Consider the following 15,731-nt stretch of genomic DNA (forward strand, 5'->3'; position numbering starts at 1 on the left):
GGCGGGGCGCGGGCCCGGGGCCCCAGAGGCTGGGCGGGGCTGGGGTCGCACCCCGGACCCCGGAAGGCCCGCGGAGACCCCCCCACCCGCCTTAACCCGGCCCGTGTAGCCCCGCCCTACTCCTGCCCCGCGCCCGCCCCCCTGCACCCGGCCCGAGGGCGCACGCCGGCTCCCCCCGCCCCACTCCTGCCCCCTCCCCGCCCGCCCCCTGGCACCGGGCTCGCGGGCGGACGCCAGCTCCCGGGCAGCCGTTCGCAGCCCCGCCCCACTCCGGCCCCGCCGCCCGCCCCCCTGCACCCGGCCTGCGGGCCGACGCCGGCTCCCGGGGTGCACCGCGCAGTCCCGCCCCCGCCCCGCCCCCGCCGCCGGGCCGGACCTGCTGCCGCCCAGGCTGGGGAGCGCAGCGTGTTGGGGCGGAGCGGGGCGGGCGGCCCCGCAGCCGGCTGCGCCCCGGCTTCTCCCCGCCGGACTGTCTCAGACCCCAGGACCCCTCCCCTCTTCTTCCCACCCTCCTCGCCTTTACCCTCCCCGCCCTTCCCCCGGGTTCCCGACCGCGGCTTCTCCTCACGCCTGGACCTGCCCTTCTCGGCGCCCCCGTTCTCCAGGGAGATGCGATGAGCCGGCGCCCCCGCGTCCTCATCGCCGTCCCGGGCACGGTGCCCGTCCGGTGCCCGCGGTGGGGAGGGAGCCCCCCGCGACCCCCCCGCGACGCCCCTCCCTTGGGCCCCCGCCCAGCTGGAGGCCCTGGGCCATGCCCCAGGGGACCCATCCGGTTGGTGGGCTCTAGAGCAAAGAGAGTGGAGAGGAGGGAGGACGGGGCCTTGGGCGCCTCTGAGATGCTCCCAAGCGCCGGGGGAGGCCGAGCGAGGCGCCGGCAACCGGGCAGCAGGCATGATGCCGTCGCCCAGTGACTCCAGCCGCTCGCTGACCAGCCGACCCAGCACCCGGGGCCTTACCCACCTTCGCCTCCACCGACCCTGGCTGCAGGCCCTGCTCATGCTGGGGCTAGCCCAGGTGCTCCTGGGCGTCCTGGTGGTCACCTTCAGCATGGTGGCCTCCTCTGTCACCACCACCGAGAGCATCAAGAGGTCCTGCCCATCTTGGGCTGGGTTCTCGGTGAGTTGGGTGCACAGTCCTGGCGGGGGGTGGGGGAGGGGGCAGGTTCCTGGGGCCCCTGCGATACACACTAGCGGCTGATGCAAATGCCGGCCTCTCCTCCCTCTTCGGGGTGGCTGTCTTCTTACAGGGCTGGGCACACCCTGTGGTGAGGGGCTCACTCATGTGCCTCCCCCTTGCCAGGCTGAGCCTGTGCCCACTCTGTCCCCAGCTGGCGTTCTCCGGGGTGGTTGGCGTTGTGTCTTGGAAGCGGCCGTTCACTTTAGTGGTAGGTGTTAGGGTCTGGTGCCCCCGGGGAGGCAGGTGCCCAGCTCCAGCACATGCCCCCAAGAAGGGAGGGAACGGGCGGTGCGGTTCATGCCAGCCGGGCATAACTGTGTGTGAGGGGTGGTCCCATCCGCGGCAGAGGTACCCCCTTCCCAGGCCCCAGCCCTGAATGTGCCCCTGCTTCCCCCAGATCTCCTTCTTCTCCCTGCTTTCGGTGCTCTGTGTCATGCTCAGCATGGCCGGCTCTGTGCTCTCCTGCAAGAATGCCCAGCTAGCCCGAGACTTCCAAGACTGCTCCATGGTGAGCCTGAGGAGGGCGGGCGGGGAGACTGGGTGGTGGGAGGTGTGCGGGACGCCTGGGTTTGTCCTGACTGCGCCCTCCGCCCTGCCGCTCAGGAAGGAAAGGTCTGTGTGTGCTGCCCCTCTGTCCCCCTACTCCGGCCCTGTCCAGAGTCAGGGCAGGAGTTGAAAGTCGCCCCTAACTCCACCTGTGACGAAGCCCGAGGAGCCCTCAAGGTGAGTGCGCCCTCCCCAATTCAACCATTCCTTTCTCCCCCTGACCCCATCCCTCTGGTTTTCACCTTTGCCTCCCCTTCTGGAGTCCTCACAGGTCCAGAACTTGTGGGATGCACCCCTCCCCAGGGCCCGCTCACACCCTGCCTCCCCTCTCGCTTTCAGAACCTGCTGTTCAGTGTCTGTGGGCTCACCATTTGTGGTGCCGTCACCTGTACCCTGTCTGCCGTCGTGTGCTGCGTCCAGATCTTCTCCCTGGACCTTGTGCACACGGTGAGAGGCGGGCCAGGGTCACAGCCAAGCAGGTGTGATGCGGGGCGGGTGCGAGTGTGTGCTGCGACTGGGCTGGCTTCTGAGCGCGGGGGGCTGTGGGTCGTTTATTAGGCATGTCTGGTGTAGGGACATGTAGGGGGGGTTCGAGGAAGGATGGGGAGTGGGAGAAATCTGTGATGCCAGGCAGCCCAGAGAGTGGACATTAAACAATGGGACTGCAGATCGGGTGGAGTCCAGAAGATCCCAGATAGGGCCAAGGATAGAGGGTTGGTGTTCTAGTGGGGGCAGAGAACAGGTGGCGATTCTGGGGGTAGGCGGGGCCATGAAGTGGAAGACTTTCTAGATAACTGGGGCGGAGGGAGAAGGGGAGCTGGCTGTGGCATGGGCACGGGGGGGGGGGGGGGGGGCAGGCCCAGGACAATGTGGCGGCATCTGGGAGCCTAGAAGCTGCATTCCCAGAAACCAGGCCCACTGAGCCGCTTGTGTCCCAGCAGCTGGCCCCCGAGCGCTCTGTCTCAGGCCCCCTGGGGCCCCTGGGCTGTACATCGGTGCCTGCAGCGCCTGTCCTTCACACCACGCTGGACTTAGAAGAATTCATACCGCCAGTGCCCCCTCCGCCCTACTACCCCCCGGAGTATACCTGCAGCTCGGAAACAGATGCGCAGAGGTGAGGCCGGGCAGAGTCCTGCCAGGGGAACTAAGCAAGGGGGCAGGGGCTGCAGCCTGGCTTGCTGGGGGCAGGGGGCAGGGGGAGGTTTGTGCAGTCGGAGGGCTTTTCCAGGCTTTGTCCTCCCCGTCTTCCTGCCAGCATCACCTACAACGGCTCCATGGACAGTCCGGTACCTTTGTATCCTACGGATTGTCCTCCTTCCTATGAGGCCGTCATGGGGCTACGAGGAGACAGCCAGGTGAGAACAGTGCTCGGCGTGGTCTGGGGAGCTGGCGACAGAGCCTGAAAAGCTGAGGGAGCTGCTGTCCCTGGACAAAGAAGACAGTAGTCCTCATGGTGTTTGTGGCACCCGCCATCTGGTTTTCCCTAGAGCTGGGGCGGGGTGGGAGTGGGCGCGCAGGAACTATTATTCATTTCTTCCAGATGTGGAAACTCGGGCCCCCATAACTGACCTGTGCAGGGTGGCAAAGCTGGCCTGAACGCTAGGTCTTCAGAGCCCTGTCCTGCACACCGCGTGGGGGGGTTGGGGGGGATGGCGGCACCGGCTATAGGGCCAGCCACCTGACCATCGGGTTTCCTGCAGGCCACTCTCTTTGATCCCCAGCTTCACGACAGCTCCTGCGTCTGCGAGCGCGTGGCCTCCATCGTGGATGGTGAGCAAAAAAAGCGGGGGGCAAGGGCTGGGCTGCCTGGGAGGGCAGAGCTCGGTGGGGGGTGCTGGGCTCTGAGGTCTCCGGAGGGCTGTGGACAGACAGCCGCCCCCACACGCCCCCCTGCCGCCCCCAGTGTCCATGGACAGTGGGTCTCTGGTGCTGTCGGCCATCGGGGACCTGCCCGGGGGCTCAAGCCCGTCGGAGGACTCGTGCCTGCTGGAGCTGCAGGGCTCCGTGCGCTCCGTGGACTACGTGCTCTTCCGCTCCATCCAGCGCAGCCGCGCCGGCTACTGCCTCAGCCTGGACTGCGGCCTGCGCGGCCCCTTCGAGGACAGCCCCCTGCCGCGGCGGCCCCCCAGGGCCGCCCGCTCCTACTCCTGCTCAGCCCCCGAGGCCCCGCCCGCCCTGGGAGCCCCCACGGCTGCCCGCAGCTGCCACCGGCTGGAGGGCTGGCCGCCCTGGGTGGGACCCTGCTTCCCGGAGCTGCGGCGGCGGGTCCCCCGGGGAGGCGGCCCCGGAGGCAGCCGGCCCACCGCGGCCCCTCCCGTCCGCGCCCCTGCTCGCCGCTTCAGCGACAGCTCAGGTTCCCTCACGCCGCCACCGCCGCCTGGGCACCGGCCTCCCCATCTGGCTCTCCCGCCGCCCCCGCTGCTGCTGCTGCCGCGGTCTCACAGTGACCCAGGCATCACCACCTCCAGCGACACCGGTGAGCACGCCCCACCCCTGCACACACAGCCCCGATGGTCAGGAGAGGGCAGGCCGGGGAGTTAGAGGGCCGGTGGTGCCTGCAGGGCTTAGAACAGCCCCAAGAAGGGCTGAGTTCACTCCCGCAGGAGACACTTCTGAGCGTTCCCCTTCTAAAACCACACCGTCAGCAGCTGAGCGGCAGAAAGAGGAAGAAGCTTCCACAGCTCCCACCCGGGCCCCATTACCCACCCTCTCCCAGGCCACCCACCTGCTCCCTGGGCACAGGAGCAGCCCCTCAGCCCAGGTGCTGGAGTGCCTGAGGAATGAGGGGACCCGACAGCATTTCAGCCCTGGCCTCGTGCTCTTCTAGGGGGCCGAGGTGGGGGGGATGCAGCCACCACGAGACCGCCTTAGTCCCCGTCTTGCTGGGCTGCGCCATTGGGTTTCCGGCAGACATGGGCAGACGTGACGTTTGGGTTGAGGGTGGGGTGTGGGGCTGGGGAGGCTCCTGGGGGGTTGAGTCTCTCCTGGGAGGACCTGTCGACCCGGCATTTCCACTCCCTGCCTCCCCCCACAGCTGACTTCAGGGACCTTTATACCAAAGTGCTCGAGGAAGAGGCCGCCTCCCTTTCCTCTGCAGATACAGGTCAGGCGTGTGCTTGGCACCCAGAGGGTGGGTTAGGGGAGTGCTGCCTGGCCCTCCGTGCACCTCCCTTCCTTCTCTCTCTCCAGGGCTCTGCTCTGAAGCCTGCCTCTTCCGTCTAGCCCGCTGCCCTTCACCCAAGCTGCTACGCGCCCGCTCAGCTGAGAAACGGCGCCCCGTGCCCACCTTTCAAAAGGTCCCCCTGCCCTCCGGCCCTGCACCTGCCCACTCCCTCGGGGATCTTAAGAGCAGCTGGCCAGGCCGAGGCTTGGTCTCTCGTTTCTTCCAGATGTCCAAGAAGGCCCCAGACCCCAGTGGGAATGGGGCCCATGGGTTTAAGCAGGTAGGAGTTAGGGGAGTCTGGGAAGATACCCAGGAAAGCCGGGAGCTTTAGGCTAAGCCACACTCATGCCCGGTTTTGTGTCCCCCTCTAGGTGCCCCGGAGCCCCTGGGGTCGGCCAGGCCGAGAGAGCCTCCACCTTCGGAGCTGTGGCGACCTGAGCTCTGGTTCTTCACTGCGGCGCCTCCTGTCTGGCCGCCGACTGGAGCGTGGTCCTCGCCCCCACAGCCTCAGCCTCAATGGGGGCAGCCGGGAGACTGGGCTCTGACCTGGGCTTCCTGACCCTCTGAACAGATCCAGGTGAATGCTGGGGGCACAGGCACCAGCTGGTGGGACCAACAACCCCCAGCACCCCACGCGCTGGCTGACACAAAAGAAACCCGCTGAACATGCCCAGAAGTATCCTTTTGCCGCCTACCTCTGGGAGCTCCTGCTGCTTGTCTCTGGCCCTCAGGACTGGGAGAGCTTCTCTCCTATGCTGCATGGGTATCTGGGTATTGAGGCTGTCTGGGGGAGAGGCTCCTGCTTACAGCATCCGAAGAGGGAAAAAAAAAGTCCCACCCCCAGTGTAAGAGAGCCCTCCGACTGGACAGGGGCACTCTGGCTGGGGCAAAGGTATGCCCCAGTGCTTCTGCATAGGGAGCTGTGTGCCTATGCACTGGGGTGGTGAGGCGTGAAGAGTCCAAGAAACCTGGGTGGCTCTCAGCTCTGCCACGTCTACCTGCATGGCCTTGGGCAAATTATTTAACCTCAACTGCCTGATCCGTAAAACATCGTGAAGATGAATGTTTGTAAAGCTCTTAATACACTAAATAGGCCTTCAAAAAATTTCAGTTTTCGCCTTCTCTTCTGCACCAGCCTTTTCCACCATGGGAAATTTGTTCTGGCATCTCTCGTGGTTAAGAAAACTCTCTCAAGACATTTATTTCCAGCTATCTAGATCTCTGCTCCTTTTCGGAGCAAAATGTTTTCACTCTGCCTTTCCTGCTCTTCTCAGAACACTCCCATCAGGCTCCATCCCCATCTCTCCCCAGGCATTACCCTTGAAAAAGCCTTCAGTAACCAATGGCCACTTCTCTGCCTGCATGTCACTTGACTTCTGAGAAACATTTAAGCATCTTTTCTCTTCAATTTTGCCCTTTCCTGTCTTTGAAGACATCATAGCCCTACGTTTCCTCTCGACCCTTTTGGTTTCTTTTGCCAGCTCCCACAACTCAGCTGGATCGTTCAGTGCTGGAAAACCCCGGGATTTCCCCCTTGGTCCTCTTCTAGTTTCCATCTGCAAATAGCACTACTCAAACCCATGGTTTAAATACTATCTGCCCTGGGGCGCCTGGGTAGCTCAGTTGTTAAGCGTCTGCCTTCTGCCCGGTCATGATCCCAGGGTTCTGGGATCGAGCCCCACATAGGGCTCCCTGCTCCGCGGGGAGTCTGCTTCTACCTCTCCCACTCCACCTGCTTGTGCTCTGTGTGTGTGTGTCTCTCTCTGTCAAATAAAATCTTAAAATTAAAAAAAAAAAATGAAATACCATCTGCCTGCCCACGTGGAACTCTTCTCCCTGAATCTCCTCTGACCTCCAACTTGACACATCTGTCGGGATGTCCAATGAACGCCTCAGACTCACGGCGGCCACAGATGAACCCTGAATCCCACCCCGGGCGCCTGTCCCCATCTCAATCAACAGCACCTCTATTCACCCGGAGGCACATTCCAAAAGCTTGGGAATCATCCTGGTTTTATGCTTTCCCTCCTCCAACGCACCCAGTCCTCACCAGCTACCTAGACAGGCTTGAGCCCCCCTCTCCCAGCCTTCCGACTGGTCTCCTTCCTAAACCTCTCTTCTCCGCTCGGTAGAGCGAAAGTCACGTCGCCGCAAGGTTCTGCCGCAGTCCGCCGGCCTCCCGCTGGCCCGGGAGTCCGCTGCAGGCTCCTGAGCAGACCGTGGTCAGGCACGGCCCGTCTCACGCCGCTGCAGCCACCAGGCCTCACGCCAGGGCTCGGCACCTGCTCGGCCCGCGGCGCCCTGCGGAGGCGCCCTCCGCGCCTCCGCGCCTCCGCGCAGGGCTCCCGGTCACTGGGTCAGTGCCGCGGCGCTCCCCGCCGAGCACTCGCGAGGACCAGGATCGCCGCGTGCCAGTCTAGTCACTGGCCGGCTCTACCAGCGGGCTACCGGGGGCAGACCGGAGGGCCGGCGGGGGAGGCGCGCAGCCCGCGGACGGCGTCGGGCGGCCCGGCCTTTAATTCAGCAGCCGCAGGGCGGGTCAGGGCGCGGCCGGCCCACAGCACGGGGTAGGAGGAGCTGAGACGGGGCTTCCCAGCGAGGCAGCTTCCGAGCACTGAACGTTCCCTGACCCGAGGCCCCCGGAGGAGCATGCTCGCGGACGCAGCGCCGCCTCGACGGGCGCCTCCCCGCCGGGAAGCCCCCGGCCCCGCCCGTTACGGCCGCTGGACGCCCAGGCGCATGCGCACTTCTCGCCGGCCGCGCCCTTGTTCGCGTAGGCTCCAGACGACGCTTGCGCCGCACCTGGACTCGGCTGGTCAGCGAGAGTAGTCGGTCCCCAGGACGACCAATAGGCGTGCGGAAGGGGCCGGCGTCCCGTCCCCCTGCCCCCCGCGATTCGAGACTCCGCCCGCGGCTGCGCATCGAGGGGCTGCGCGTGGACGGGCTGCGCGTGGACGGGCTGCGCGGCGCGTGGCGGGGCTGTTCGCGGGCTGGGCTCGGGCTGGGCTGGGCGGTGTCCTCGCCCGGCCTCTCCGCAGTGCGGGCGGCGCGGGGCTCCCCGTTCGCCTCGGCGGTAGGCGTGCTGGGTGTCGCGCGGTCGGACTCGCTCTCCGCTCTCTGCGTTCGTTCTTGTTAATAGTAGGAATGGCCTCTGAGGCTCCCGGAGAGAGAACAGCGGGGTGGGGCAGAGGGAGGAGCGGGCCCCGCCGAGCAGGGAGCGGGTGCGGCGCTCGACCTCACAGCCCGGGGATCCGGACCTGAGCCGAAGGCGGACGCTGAGCCCACCCAGCCCCCGGGCGCGGGGGATGAAATCTTTAAACTCTCTCCATCCACGTGGGGTGCGGAGAAAGTCTGTATCATTCGTATAAATGTATCCATTCTGTAGCCATTGGACAAGCTCCCACTGAGCAAGGAGCCGGCGCCAGCCACGGCGGCCCCCGCCGGGATGGAACGGGGTCCGGGATCCCGCGCCGCAGGGAACGCTGCCGGGTGGGGCGGGGCGGAGGATTAGACAGCCTCCGGCGGTGGGGCGGGGCCGGGGACTCGGGGGGTGTCGGAGGGGGATGGGGCGCCGTGGGAGGGCGGAAACGGGGAACCCAGAGCCTCCCGGGACGGGGCGGGGCACCGGGACACAGCGGTCCCTACCCTAGTGGGCTGAGCCACGGACAAAGCAACCCCTGGTACGAGTCACTGCAGCTGTGTGTACTGCACCGGCCCTGTAGGGCTCGAGCTCAGGCCACAAGCCCCAGCACTAAGGGGTCCGACGGGAGGGAGGAGCGTTGCACGCGGAAGAGGAGGAGAACGAGGAGGAGGAGGCTGGTCTCCCCTTCGCAGTCTGATTTCTACACAGCAGCCAAAGTGATATTTTGAAAATATAAATCTAATCTTGGCACGTCCCTGCACCAAACTCTCCAGTGAATTTCCATCTTAGAACAAAACTTAGACTCACTGCTGTGGTCACCAAGGCCCAGAGACTCTGGCAACCAACCTTTGCCTCCAGACTCCTTACTCGTCCGCTCCCTGGTTCTGTCCAGCACACTCTGCCCTTTATTTTGCTTCGTAATTCTCATGGCCATCTGAAGTTATATTTTTTGTGTTCCATCCCCACTTGAATATAAGCCCCTGGGGCCAAGGACTTTATCATCCCATTCAGTACTATATCCCCAGGACCTAGAAGAGAGTCTGGCACATAGCAGATGTTCAATTACTATTTGTTGGATAGGTGAATTGGGGAGCACATAGCAAGGATGCCTCCTACCCAGTCAGAAGTGTCAGGAAGATGATTCTGATGGCAGGGACTCAGGCTTCCGTGATGAAAATGAGTAGCTGTTCCCTTTTTTGTTTTTGTTTTTCAAGAGACGAGAAGAAGAAAGTACTCATGGCCAAAGGGAGAGCATGAAATATGAAAAGGTGAGATGAAATATGGCCTACTGGAGGAATGTGGTTAGAGCATAAGGTGCAAATGGGCAGGTGACAAATGAGGGTGGGGCAAGGTCCCACAACCTCTCTTAAGGGTAGTGTGGAATCACTAATGGATTTTAGACGAGAAAGAGAGAGGATCCTTCAGAATTTGTATTTTATTTTATTTTATTATTTTTTTAAAGATTTTATTTATTTATTTATTTGACAGAGAGAAATCACAAGTAGATGGAGAGGCAGGCAGAGAGAGAGGGAAGCAGGCTCCCTGCTGAGCAGAGAGCCCGATGCGAGACTCGATCCCAGGACTCTGAGATCATGACCTGAGCCAAAGGCAGCAGCTTAACCCACTGAGCCACCCAGGCACCCCAGAATTTGTATTTTAGTTAGAACATCCAATTTGGGGGGGGGGATAGACTGGAAGAGAAAACTGGAGGTTAGGAGACCAAGAGAGATGTTTTGGAGTTTAGAGAAGAAATAATGGGGATTCGGGTACGGAGAGAGGACAGAGTCAAGGATGAGCCCCAGTTCTGGGAGGAAGGGGCGGCATTCATGGGGGAAGAGAACACAGGGGGAAGAGTGAATTTGGCTGGAGAAGAGAACCATCTCATGATGGTCTTGCTGACCTGTCCATGAGACGCCCAGAGCACAGGTCTGGAGGGCAGAGTGCCGTCACAGAGTCAATCCCAGGAGAAAGATTGGGATTGGAGGTGGAGAGTTTGGAACCAACAGCAACTAAGAAGTAATCAAAGCCATGGGATTGTCTCCCGGAGAGAGTACGACACAAGAGGAGAAGTCTATGACAAACCCCAAAAGGACACCCATAGAAAGAAGTGGTAATGCCGCAAAGGAGAAGGCACAGCTGAAGAAGAGTGTGGAGTCATGAAAACAAGAGTGTGTTTCAAGAATGGGGGAGTAGTGTGTCCATTGAGGTGAAGAATCCATCAGATAACGACGGAACATTGCTCACTGGACTCAGCAACGCAGAGATCAATAGTGACCTTGGCAGGAGCAGTTCTGGAGCAGAGAGGGTCCAGAGATGGCTTGTGGGATACAGGCAGTGTGAGATGTGGCAACTCGGTCCCTGCTCCCTCGTATTGTGGGTATTGTTGCATTAAACCCTCGCAACAACGCTTGAGGCAAGAGTTTTTTGGAGATGAGGAAACCAAAGCTCTGAGACATCAAGTCTCTTCCCAGTATCTCAGGTCTAGTGAGTAAAGGAGCAAGGATTTAAGGCCTGAATAGTCCCAGGGCCTCACTACAACACTCTTCCATCTTGTCTTGCTTTAAGCGGACGAGAGGAATGGTGGCAGCTGCGGGGAGCAAGGGTGGATGGAGGGCATTGGGGCCGAGGACTCCTGGGACCGTCCCCGGAGGCTGAGTTGCAATAAAGTACAGATTCCTCCATGAGTTTTCCATGGAACTTAATGGTTCACGGACATCCTTATCTTCTGTGAGCCTCATCCCAGCCTTGCACGGGAGGCTCGGAGCAGGACCGGACCTGCAGACAAGTTCATGGGTACTCGGTGTGTGAACCCGTCCTTCCCGTGGCCTCAACCGCATCTCTCTGTTAGATGGTGCGGGCTGGTCAGTGTTCATTGAGCCCCCTCCTGCCCCCAGCCCTGGACTCCTTTGCTTCAGCCCACACCCAGGACAGCACGAAACACTGAGCTTCCGAGCCTGGAAGAGCCTTGAAGAAGCCTTGCTAACCTAACGCATTCATTCAGCAGGCAGCGAGGCCCACTGTGCACTCGCCTCTGATGGAAGAGCTTTGAGGTTTCAAAGAAATTGGCTCCGCAGTCTTGTACCAGCTTTCCAGGAGACTGGCGGCACAGGGCTGAGTACCGGGGAGGGGGGGGGGGGTGTTGGGGGGGTGCTGCCTGGCCTTTCGAGTGGGACAGCCCTGAACCAAGGCTCGACTCTGCCGCTTACGATGTTGGAGAGTGTCGCCTGTGCAGTTGTGGGGTGCGTGGCTGCGATGAGCACTTAGGAAAGCCTGGCTGCCGTTCTCGAGAGAACTTAGAGGATAACCTGCAGGGTACAGGTACTTTCCCACTGCCCCGGGCCTCACCAGGAAGGCTCTGGGTGTCTCCGAAGAGTTGGTTAATCAGACTTTATTGCTGTCATCATGTTGCAGTATATACCCATGTCCAATCCTCGCATGGTCACCCCGAGCTCATCCACTGTGATATATCAGTTATATCGCAGTGAGGCTGGGGGCAAAGGGGTTGTTTCATCACATGAACCCAAGGATGAAGCCACAGCCTAGTGAGTGTGGAATGAGAAAAGGCCTGTCTTGGACCTGACAGTGCTGGTGACCTGGGGCTGGGAACGCGTCCCCCCTCTTGGGAGCTGGTCTGAGGCCTCCAGGGCAAGGAGCCCGTGGCTCGGTCCCTGCCACCTCCAGCGCCAGGGCCTGCATCCCGGACGTCCCCGGACGTCCTCTCTGGAACTTGAGGTACGTCCTTCAAAAGTGCGGTGCGAAGGCGGCCGAGGAGTGCGTGTCTGCGGCCCCCTCGCGCGCCCCCGTCACGGGCGGGCCTCCGTCGCCCCCTAGGGGACGCTCCGAAAACTGCTGTCTCTCGTGGGGACCGCCCTCAGGAGGCCTTCTGCGGACGCGGAGGCGGGAGCTCAGAGGGCGGGCACCCGGGCCCGCGCCTCACTGTCCCGCGCGGCGAAAGTCCATCGCTCCTGCGACCTGGCTTTGGGATGTTCTGCTCAACGACATAGTCAAAATAAAAACCAGAATAAAATTCAGGCAGGACTGTATCATCTCATAATAAAAGGACGTTTTACATGAGGACTTTTGCGGGGAAGCCCCGTAATTTAGAAGATCATCATGGAGAAGGAAGCGCAGAGACAGTGCGTCAACCCGAAATTACTGGATCTGTGCTCTCCGCGGTTTACCGGGAGAGTACACACTGCTAGATTAGAGCGGCGGTGTCCTGGGGGGTCCTGCAAAAGCACCGAGCCAGCTGGGATTCTCTTCCGCGCTTCATTGAGGTGTAGTCTGCATACCACAAAAGTCCCTCTTCTTCTTCTTCTTTTTTTAACCCTAGCCCTAACCCAGAACCCTGAGATCATGACCTGAGCTGAAGGCAGAGACTATAACCCACTGAGCCACCCAGGCACCCCCCCCCCTTTTTAAAGATTTTATTCTTTTATTTTTATTTTTTTAAAGCCAATTCTTACTTTAAAATTTTTTTTTCAAAGATTTTATTTATTTATTTGTCAGAGAGAGAGCGAGCACAAGCGGGGGGAGTGGCTGGAGGAGAAGCTGGCTCCCTGTTGAGCAGCAGCCCTGTGAGGCTGGATTCCAGGACCCTGGGATCAGGACCCAGGCTGAAGGCAGCTGCCTTACCGACTGAGCCCCCCAGATGTCTGAAGATTTTATTTTATTTTTTAAAGATTTTATTTATTTATTTGACAGAGAGAAATCACAAGTAGTCGAAGAGGCAGGCAGAGAGAGAGAGGGGGAAGCAGGCTCCCTGCTGAGCAGAGAGCCGGATTCGGGACTTGATCCCAGGACCCCGAGATCATGACCTGAGCCGAAGGCAGCGGCTTAACCCACTGAGCCACCCAGGTGCCCCTGAAGATTTTATTTTTAAGTCGTCTCTGTACCCAATGTGGGGTCTGAACTTACAACCCCAACATCAAGAGTTGCACAGTCCCCTGACTGAGCTAGTCAGGGGCCCCTTAAACATTGTGATTTATCATATGTTTTATGTTTTTGTAGCACAATGATAATTACATATTGTGAAAATGACATATATTACATGTAAATTATTTTAAGAATTTAAATATATTAATTTTTAATATTTAAATTTTAATAAATTTGTTTTTAATATATTTAATATATATGATATAATAAATATAAAACTTAATATTTAAAGAATTTATTTATTTATTTATTTTTAAAGATTTTATTCATTCATTTGACAGAGAGAGAGATCACAAGTAGGCGGAGAGTCAGGCAGAGAGAGAGAGAGAGAGAGAAGCAGGCTCCTGCTGAGCAAATAGCCCGATGCGGGGCTTGATCCCAGGACACTGAGATCATGACCTGAGCCGAAGTCAGCGGCTTAATCCACTGAGCCACCCAGGCGCCCCAATATTTAAAGAATTTAAAGGATTAAGATACAGCAGGCAGATAGAGAGGTGAAAGCAGGCCCCGCTGAGCATAGAGCCTGATGTGGGGCTCGATCCCAGGACCCCAAGAGGGTTAACCCACTGAGCCACCCAGTGCCCCTATAAATTATTTGTTAACTTGTGCTCTGTTTTGCTTCTATTAAATCCCAATTTATTCCATTTGGTTTCTGCAAGATCTGACTACATTATGTCTTCTAGATGATGGGGCCTAAGCATTCACTTATTGAAAACATATTTTATAATAAAAATTTGTCCCCCCCCCAAATTTGTCCCATTATTCTTTCTTTTTATTTCAATTAAGGTAACTGTATTGATTATTTTAAAGTATATGTGGAAGTAAGTTCTTTAAAAAAAAGATTTTATTGGGGCGCCTGGGTGGCTCAGTGGGTTAAGCCGCTGCCTTCGGCTCAGGTCATGATCTCAGGGTCCTGGGATCGAGTCCCGCATCGGGCTCTCTGCCCGGCAGGGAGCCTGCTTCCCTCTCTCTCTCTCTCTCTCTGCCTGCCTCTCCATCTACTTGTGATTTCTCTCTGTCAAATAAATAAATAAAATCTTTAAAAAAAAAAAAAAAAAAAAGATTTTATTTATTTGAGAAAGAGAGCCGGGGGGGAGGTGGGGAGCTGCAGGCAGATGGAGAAGCAGAGGAGCCTAACATGGGACTCAATCCCAGGACCCTGAGATCAGGGCCCTAGCCAAAGGCAGGCATTGAACTAACTGAGCTACCCAGGTGCCCTATAAGTGAGTTCTCTTATCTTTACATTCATTCCAGCTCAGGAAAGAAGCACGCGTTAGGAAATATTTGCTGGGGGCAGGGGGAGGGCTCAGGCTGCAGCTAAGCTGCCCCTCCCAACCGAGAGTCTGTCGGTCCTGCTGCTGGGGAATTCCCGAGGCAGGTTCACTATGCAGCCTCAGGCCTTGTCCGACGGTTTTGGAGAAAAGGACCCTGAGATGCTTCCGCGCAGCATCAGAAGCCGACTTGGGCTTCACCTTGTGATGACCTAAAGCAATGGCAACAGTTCCGACTTTTGAAAATAACCAGCACCTGGCACAGAGTGTGGCACACCAGAGGCACTCAGGACATACGTGCTGTGTGTCGTGGGATTCTGGACATGAATCCAGCTTCTACTACTGAGTGGCCACTGGACTTTCGGCAATTTTTAAAAAAATTTTATTATTTATTTAACAGACAGACAGATCACAAGCAGGCAGAGAGGCCGAGAGAGAGGAAAGGAAGCAGGCTCCCCGCTGAGCTGAGCACCTGACGCCGGGCTGGATCCCAAGACCCTGGGATCATGACCTGGGCCGAAGGCGGAGGCTTTAACCCACTGAGCCACCCAGGTGCCCTTGGGCAATTTTTTTTTTTTTTAAAGATTCTATTTATTTATTTATTTTAAAATATTTATTTATTTATTTATTTATTTATTTGACAGATCACAAGTAGGCAGAGACAGAGGCAGGTAGAGAGAGAGAAAGAGGAGGAATCAGGCTCCCCGCTTAGCAGAGGGCCGGATGTGGGGCCTGATGCCAGGACCCTGAGATCACAACCTGAATGGAAGGCAAAGGCTTAACCCTGTGAGGCAAGCAGGCGCCCCTACTTTGGGCAATTTAATGACCTTTCAGAGTCTTAAGTTCCTCGTCCTTAAAATGGGTGAAATGGGGGGTACCTGGGTGACTCAGTCCGTTAAGTGCCTGACTTGTGATTTGGGCTCAGGTGGTGATCTCGGGGTCATGGGATCAAGCCCCGCATCAGGATCTGGGCTCAGCAGGGAGCCTGCTGAGGCGCCCACAACTCTCTCTCTGTCTCTAAAATAATTAGGTAAATAGAATCCAATCAATAAATAACGTAAGACGGGAGAAGTTGTAGTATAAGCCTTGTGAGAACCAAAGGAGACGGTGAACATGAAGTAGCACAGGGGGCGCCTGGGGGCTCAGTGGGTTTAGCATCTGCCTCCCGCTCAGTTCGTGATCTCTGGGTCCTGGGATCGAGCCTCACGTCCAGCTCCCTGCTTAGCAAGGGTATGCTTCCCCCTCTCCGCGCTGCTCCCCCTGCTGGTACTCTCTGTCGAATAAGTAAAAAAAAAAAAAAATAAATAATTAAAAAAAAAAAAAAATATATATATATATATATATATATATGATTTTATTTATTTATTTGACAGAGAGAGATCACAAGTAGGCAGAGAAGCAGACAGAGAGGAGGAAGCAGGCTCCCTGCTGACCAGAGAGCCTGATGCGGGGCTCGATCCCAGGGTGCCGGGATCATGACCTGAGCCGAAGGCAGAGG

The 15,731-nt window shown here is 58.3% G+C and overlaps 1 protein-coding gene across 3 annotated transcripts; it reads left to right on the plus strand.

Moving 5' to 3' along the window:
- The first annotated feature begins 365 nt into the window (after positions 1-365).
- Positions 366-5,995, plus strand: ENTREP3 (endosomal transmembrane epsin interactor 3). 3 transcript variants are annotated; one of them, XM_059413777.1, is made up of 12 exons: positions 366-1,116; positions 1,328-1,384; positions 1,574-1,684; positions 1,780-1,899; positions 2,062-2,169; positions 2,664-2,836; positions 2,951-3,077; positions 3,423-3,492; positions 3,626-4,198; positions 4,757-4,825; positions 4,912-5,165; positions 5,257-5,995. In XM_059413777.1, exons 1-12 carry the CDS (start codon positions 892-894, stop codon positions 5,428-5,430), a joined length of 2,061 nt encoding a protein of 686 aa, XP_059269760.1. In that variant the 5' UTR covers positions 366-891; the 3' UTR covers positions 5,431-5,995. The 3 variants fall into 3 exon arrangements, with proteins under 3 accessions (XP_059269760.1, XP_059269762.1, XP_059269761.1); XM_059413779.1 differs by having other exon boundaries at positions 4,945-5,165; XM_059413778.1 differs by having other exon boundaries at positions 2,978-3,077.
- The last annotated feature ends 9,736 nt before the right edge of the window (positions 5,996-15,731 follow it).

Source organism: Mustela nigripes, chromosome 10 (assembly GCF_022355385.1).
Source record: "Mustela nigripes isolate SB6536 chromosome 10, MUSNIG.SB6536, whole genome shotgun sequence".
Classification (NCBI taxonomy): domain Eukaryota; kingdom Metazoa; phylum Chordata; class Mammalia; order Carnivora; family Mustelidae; genus Mustela; species Mustela nigripes.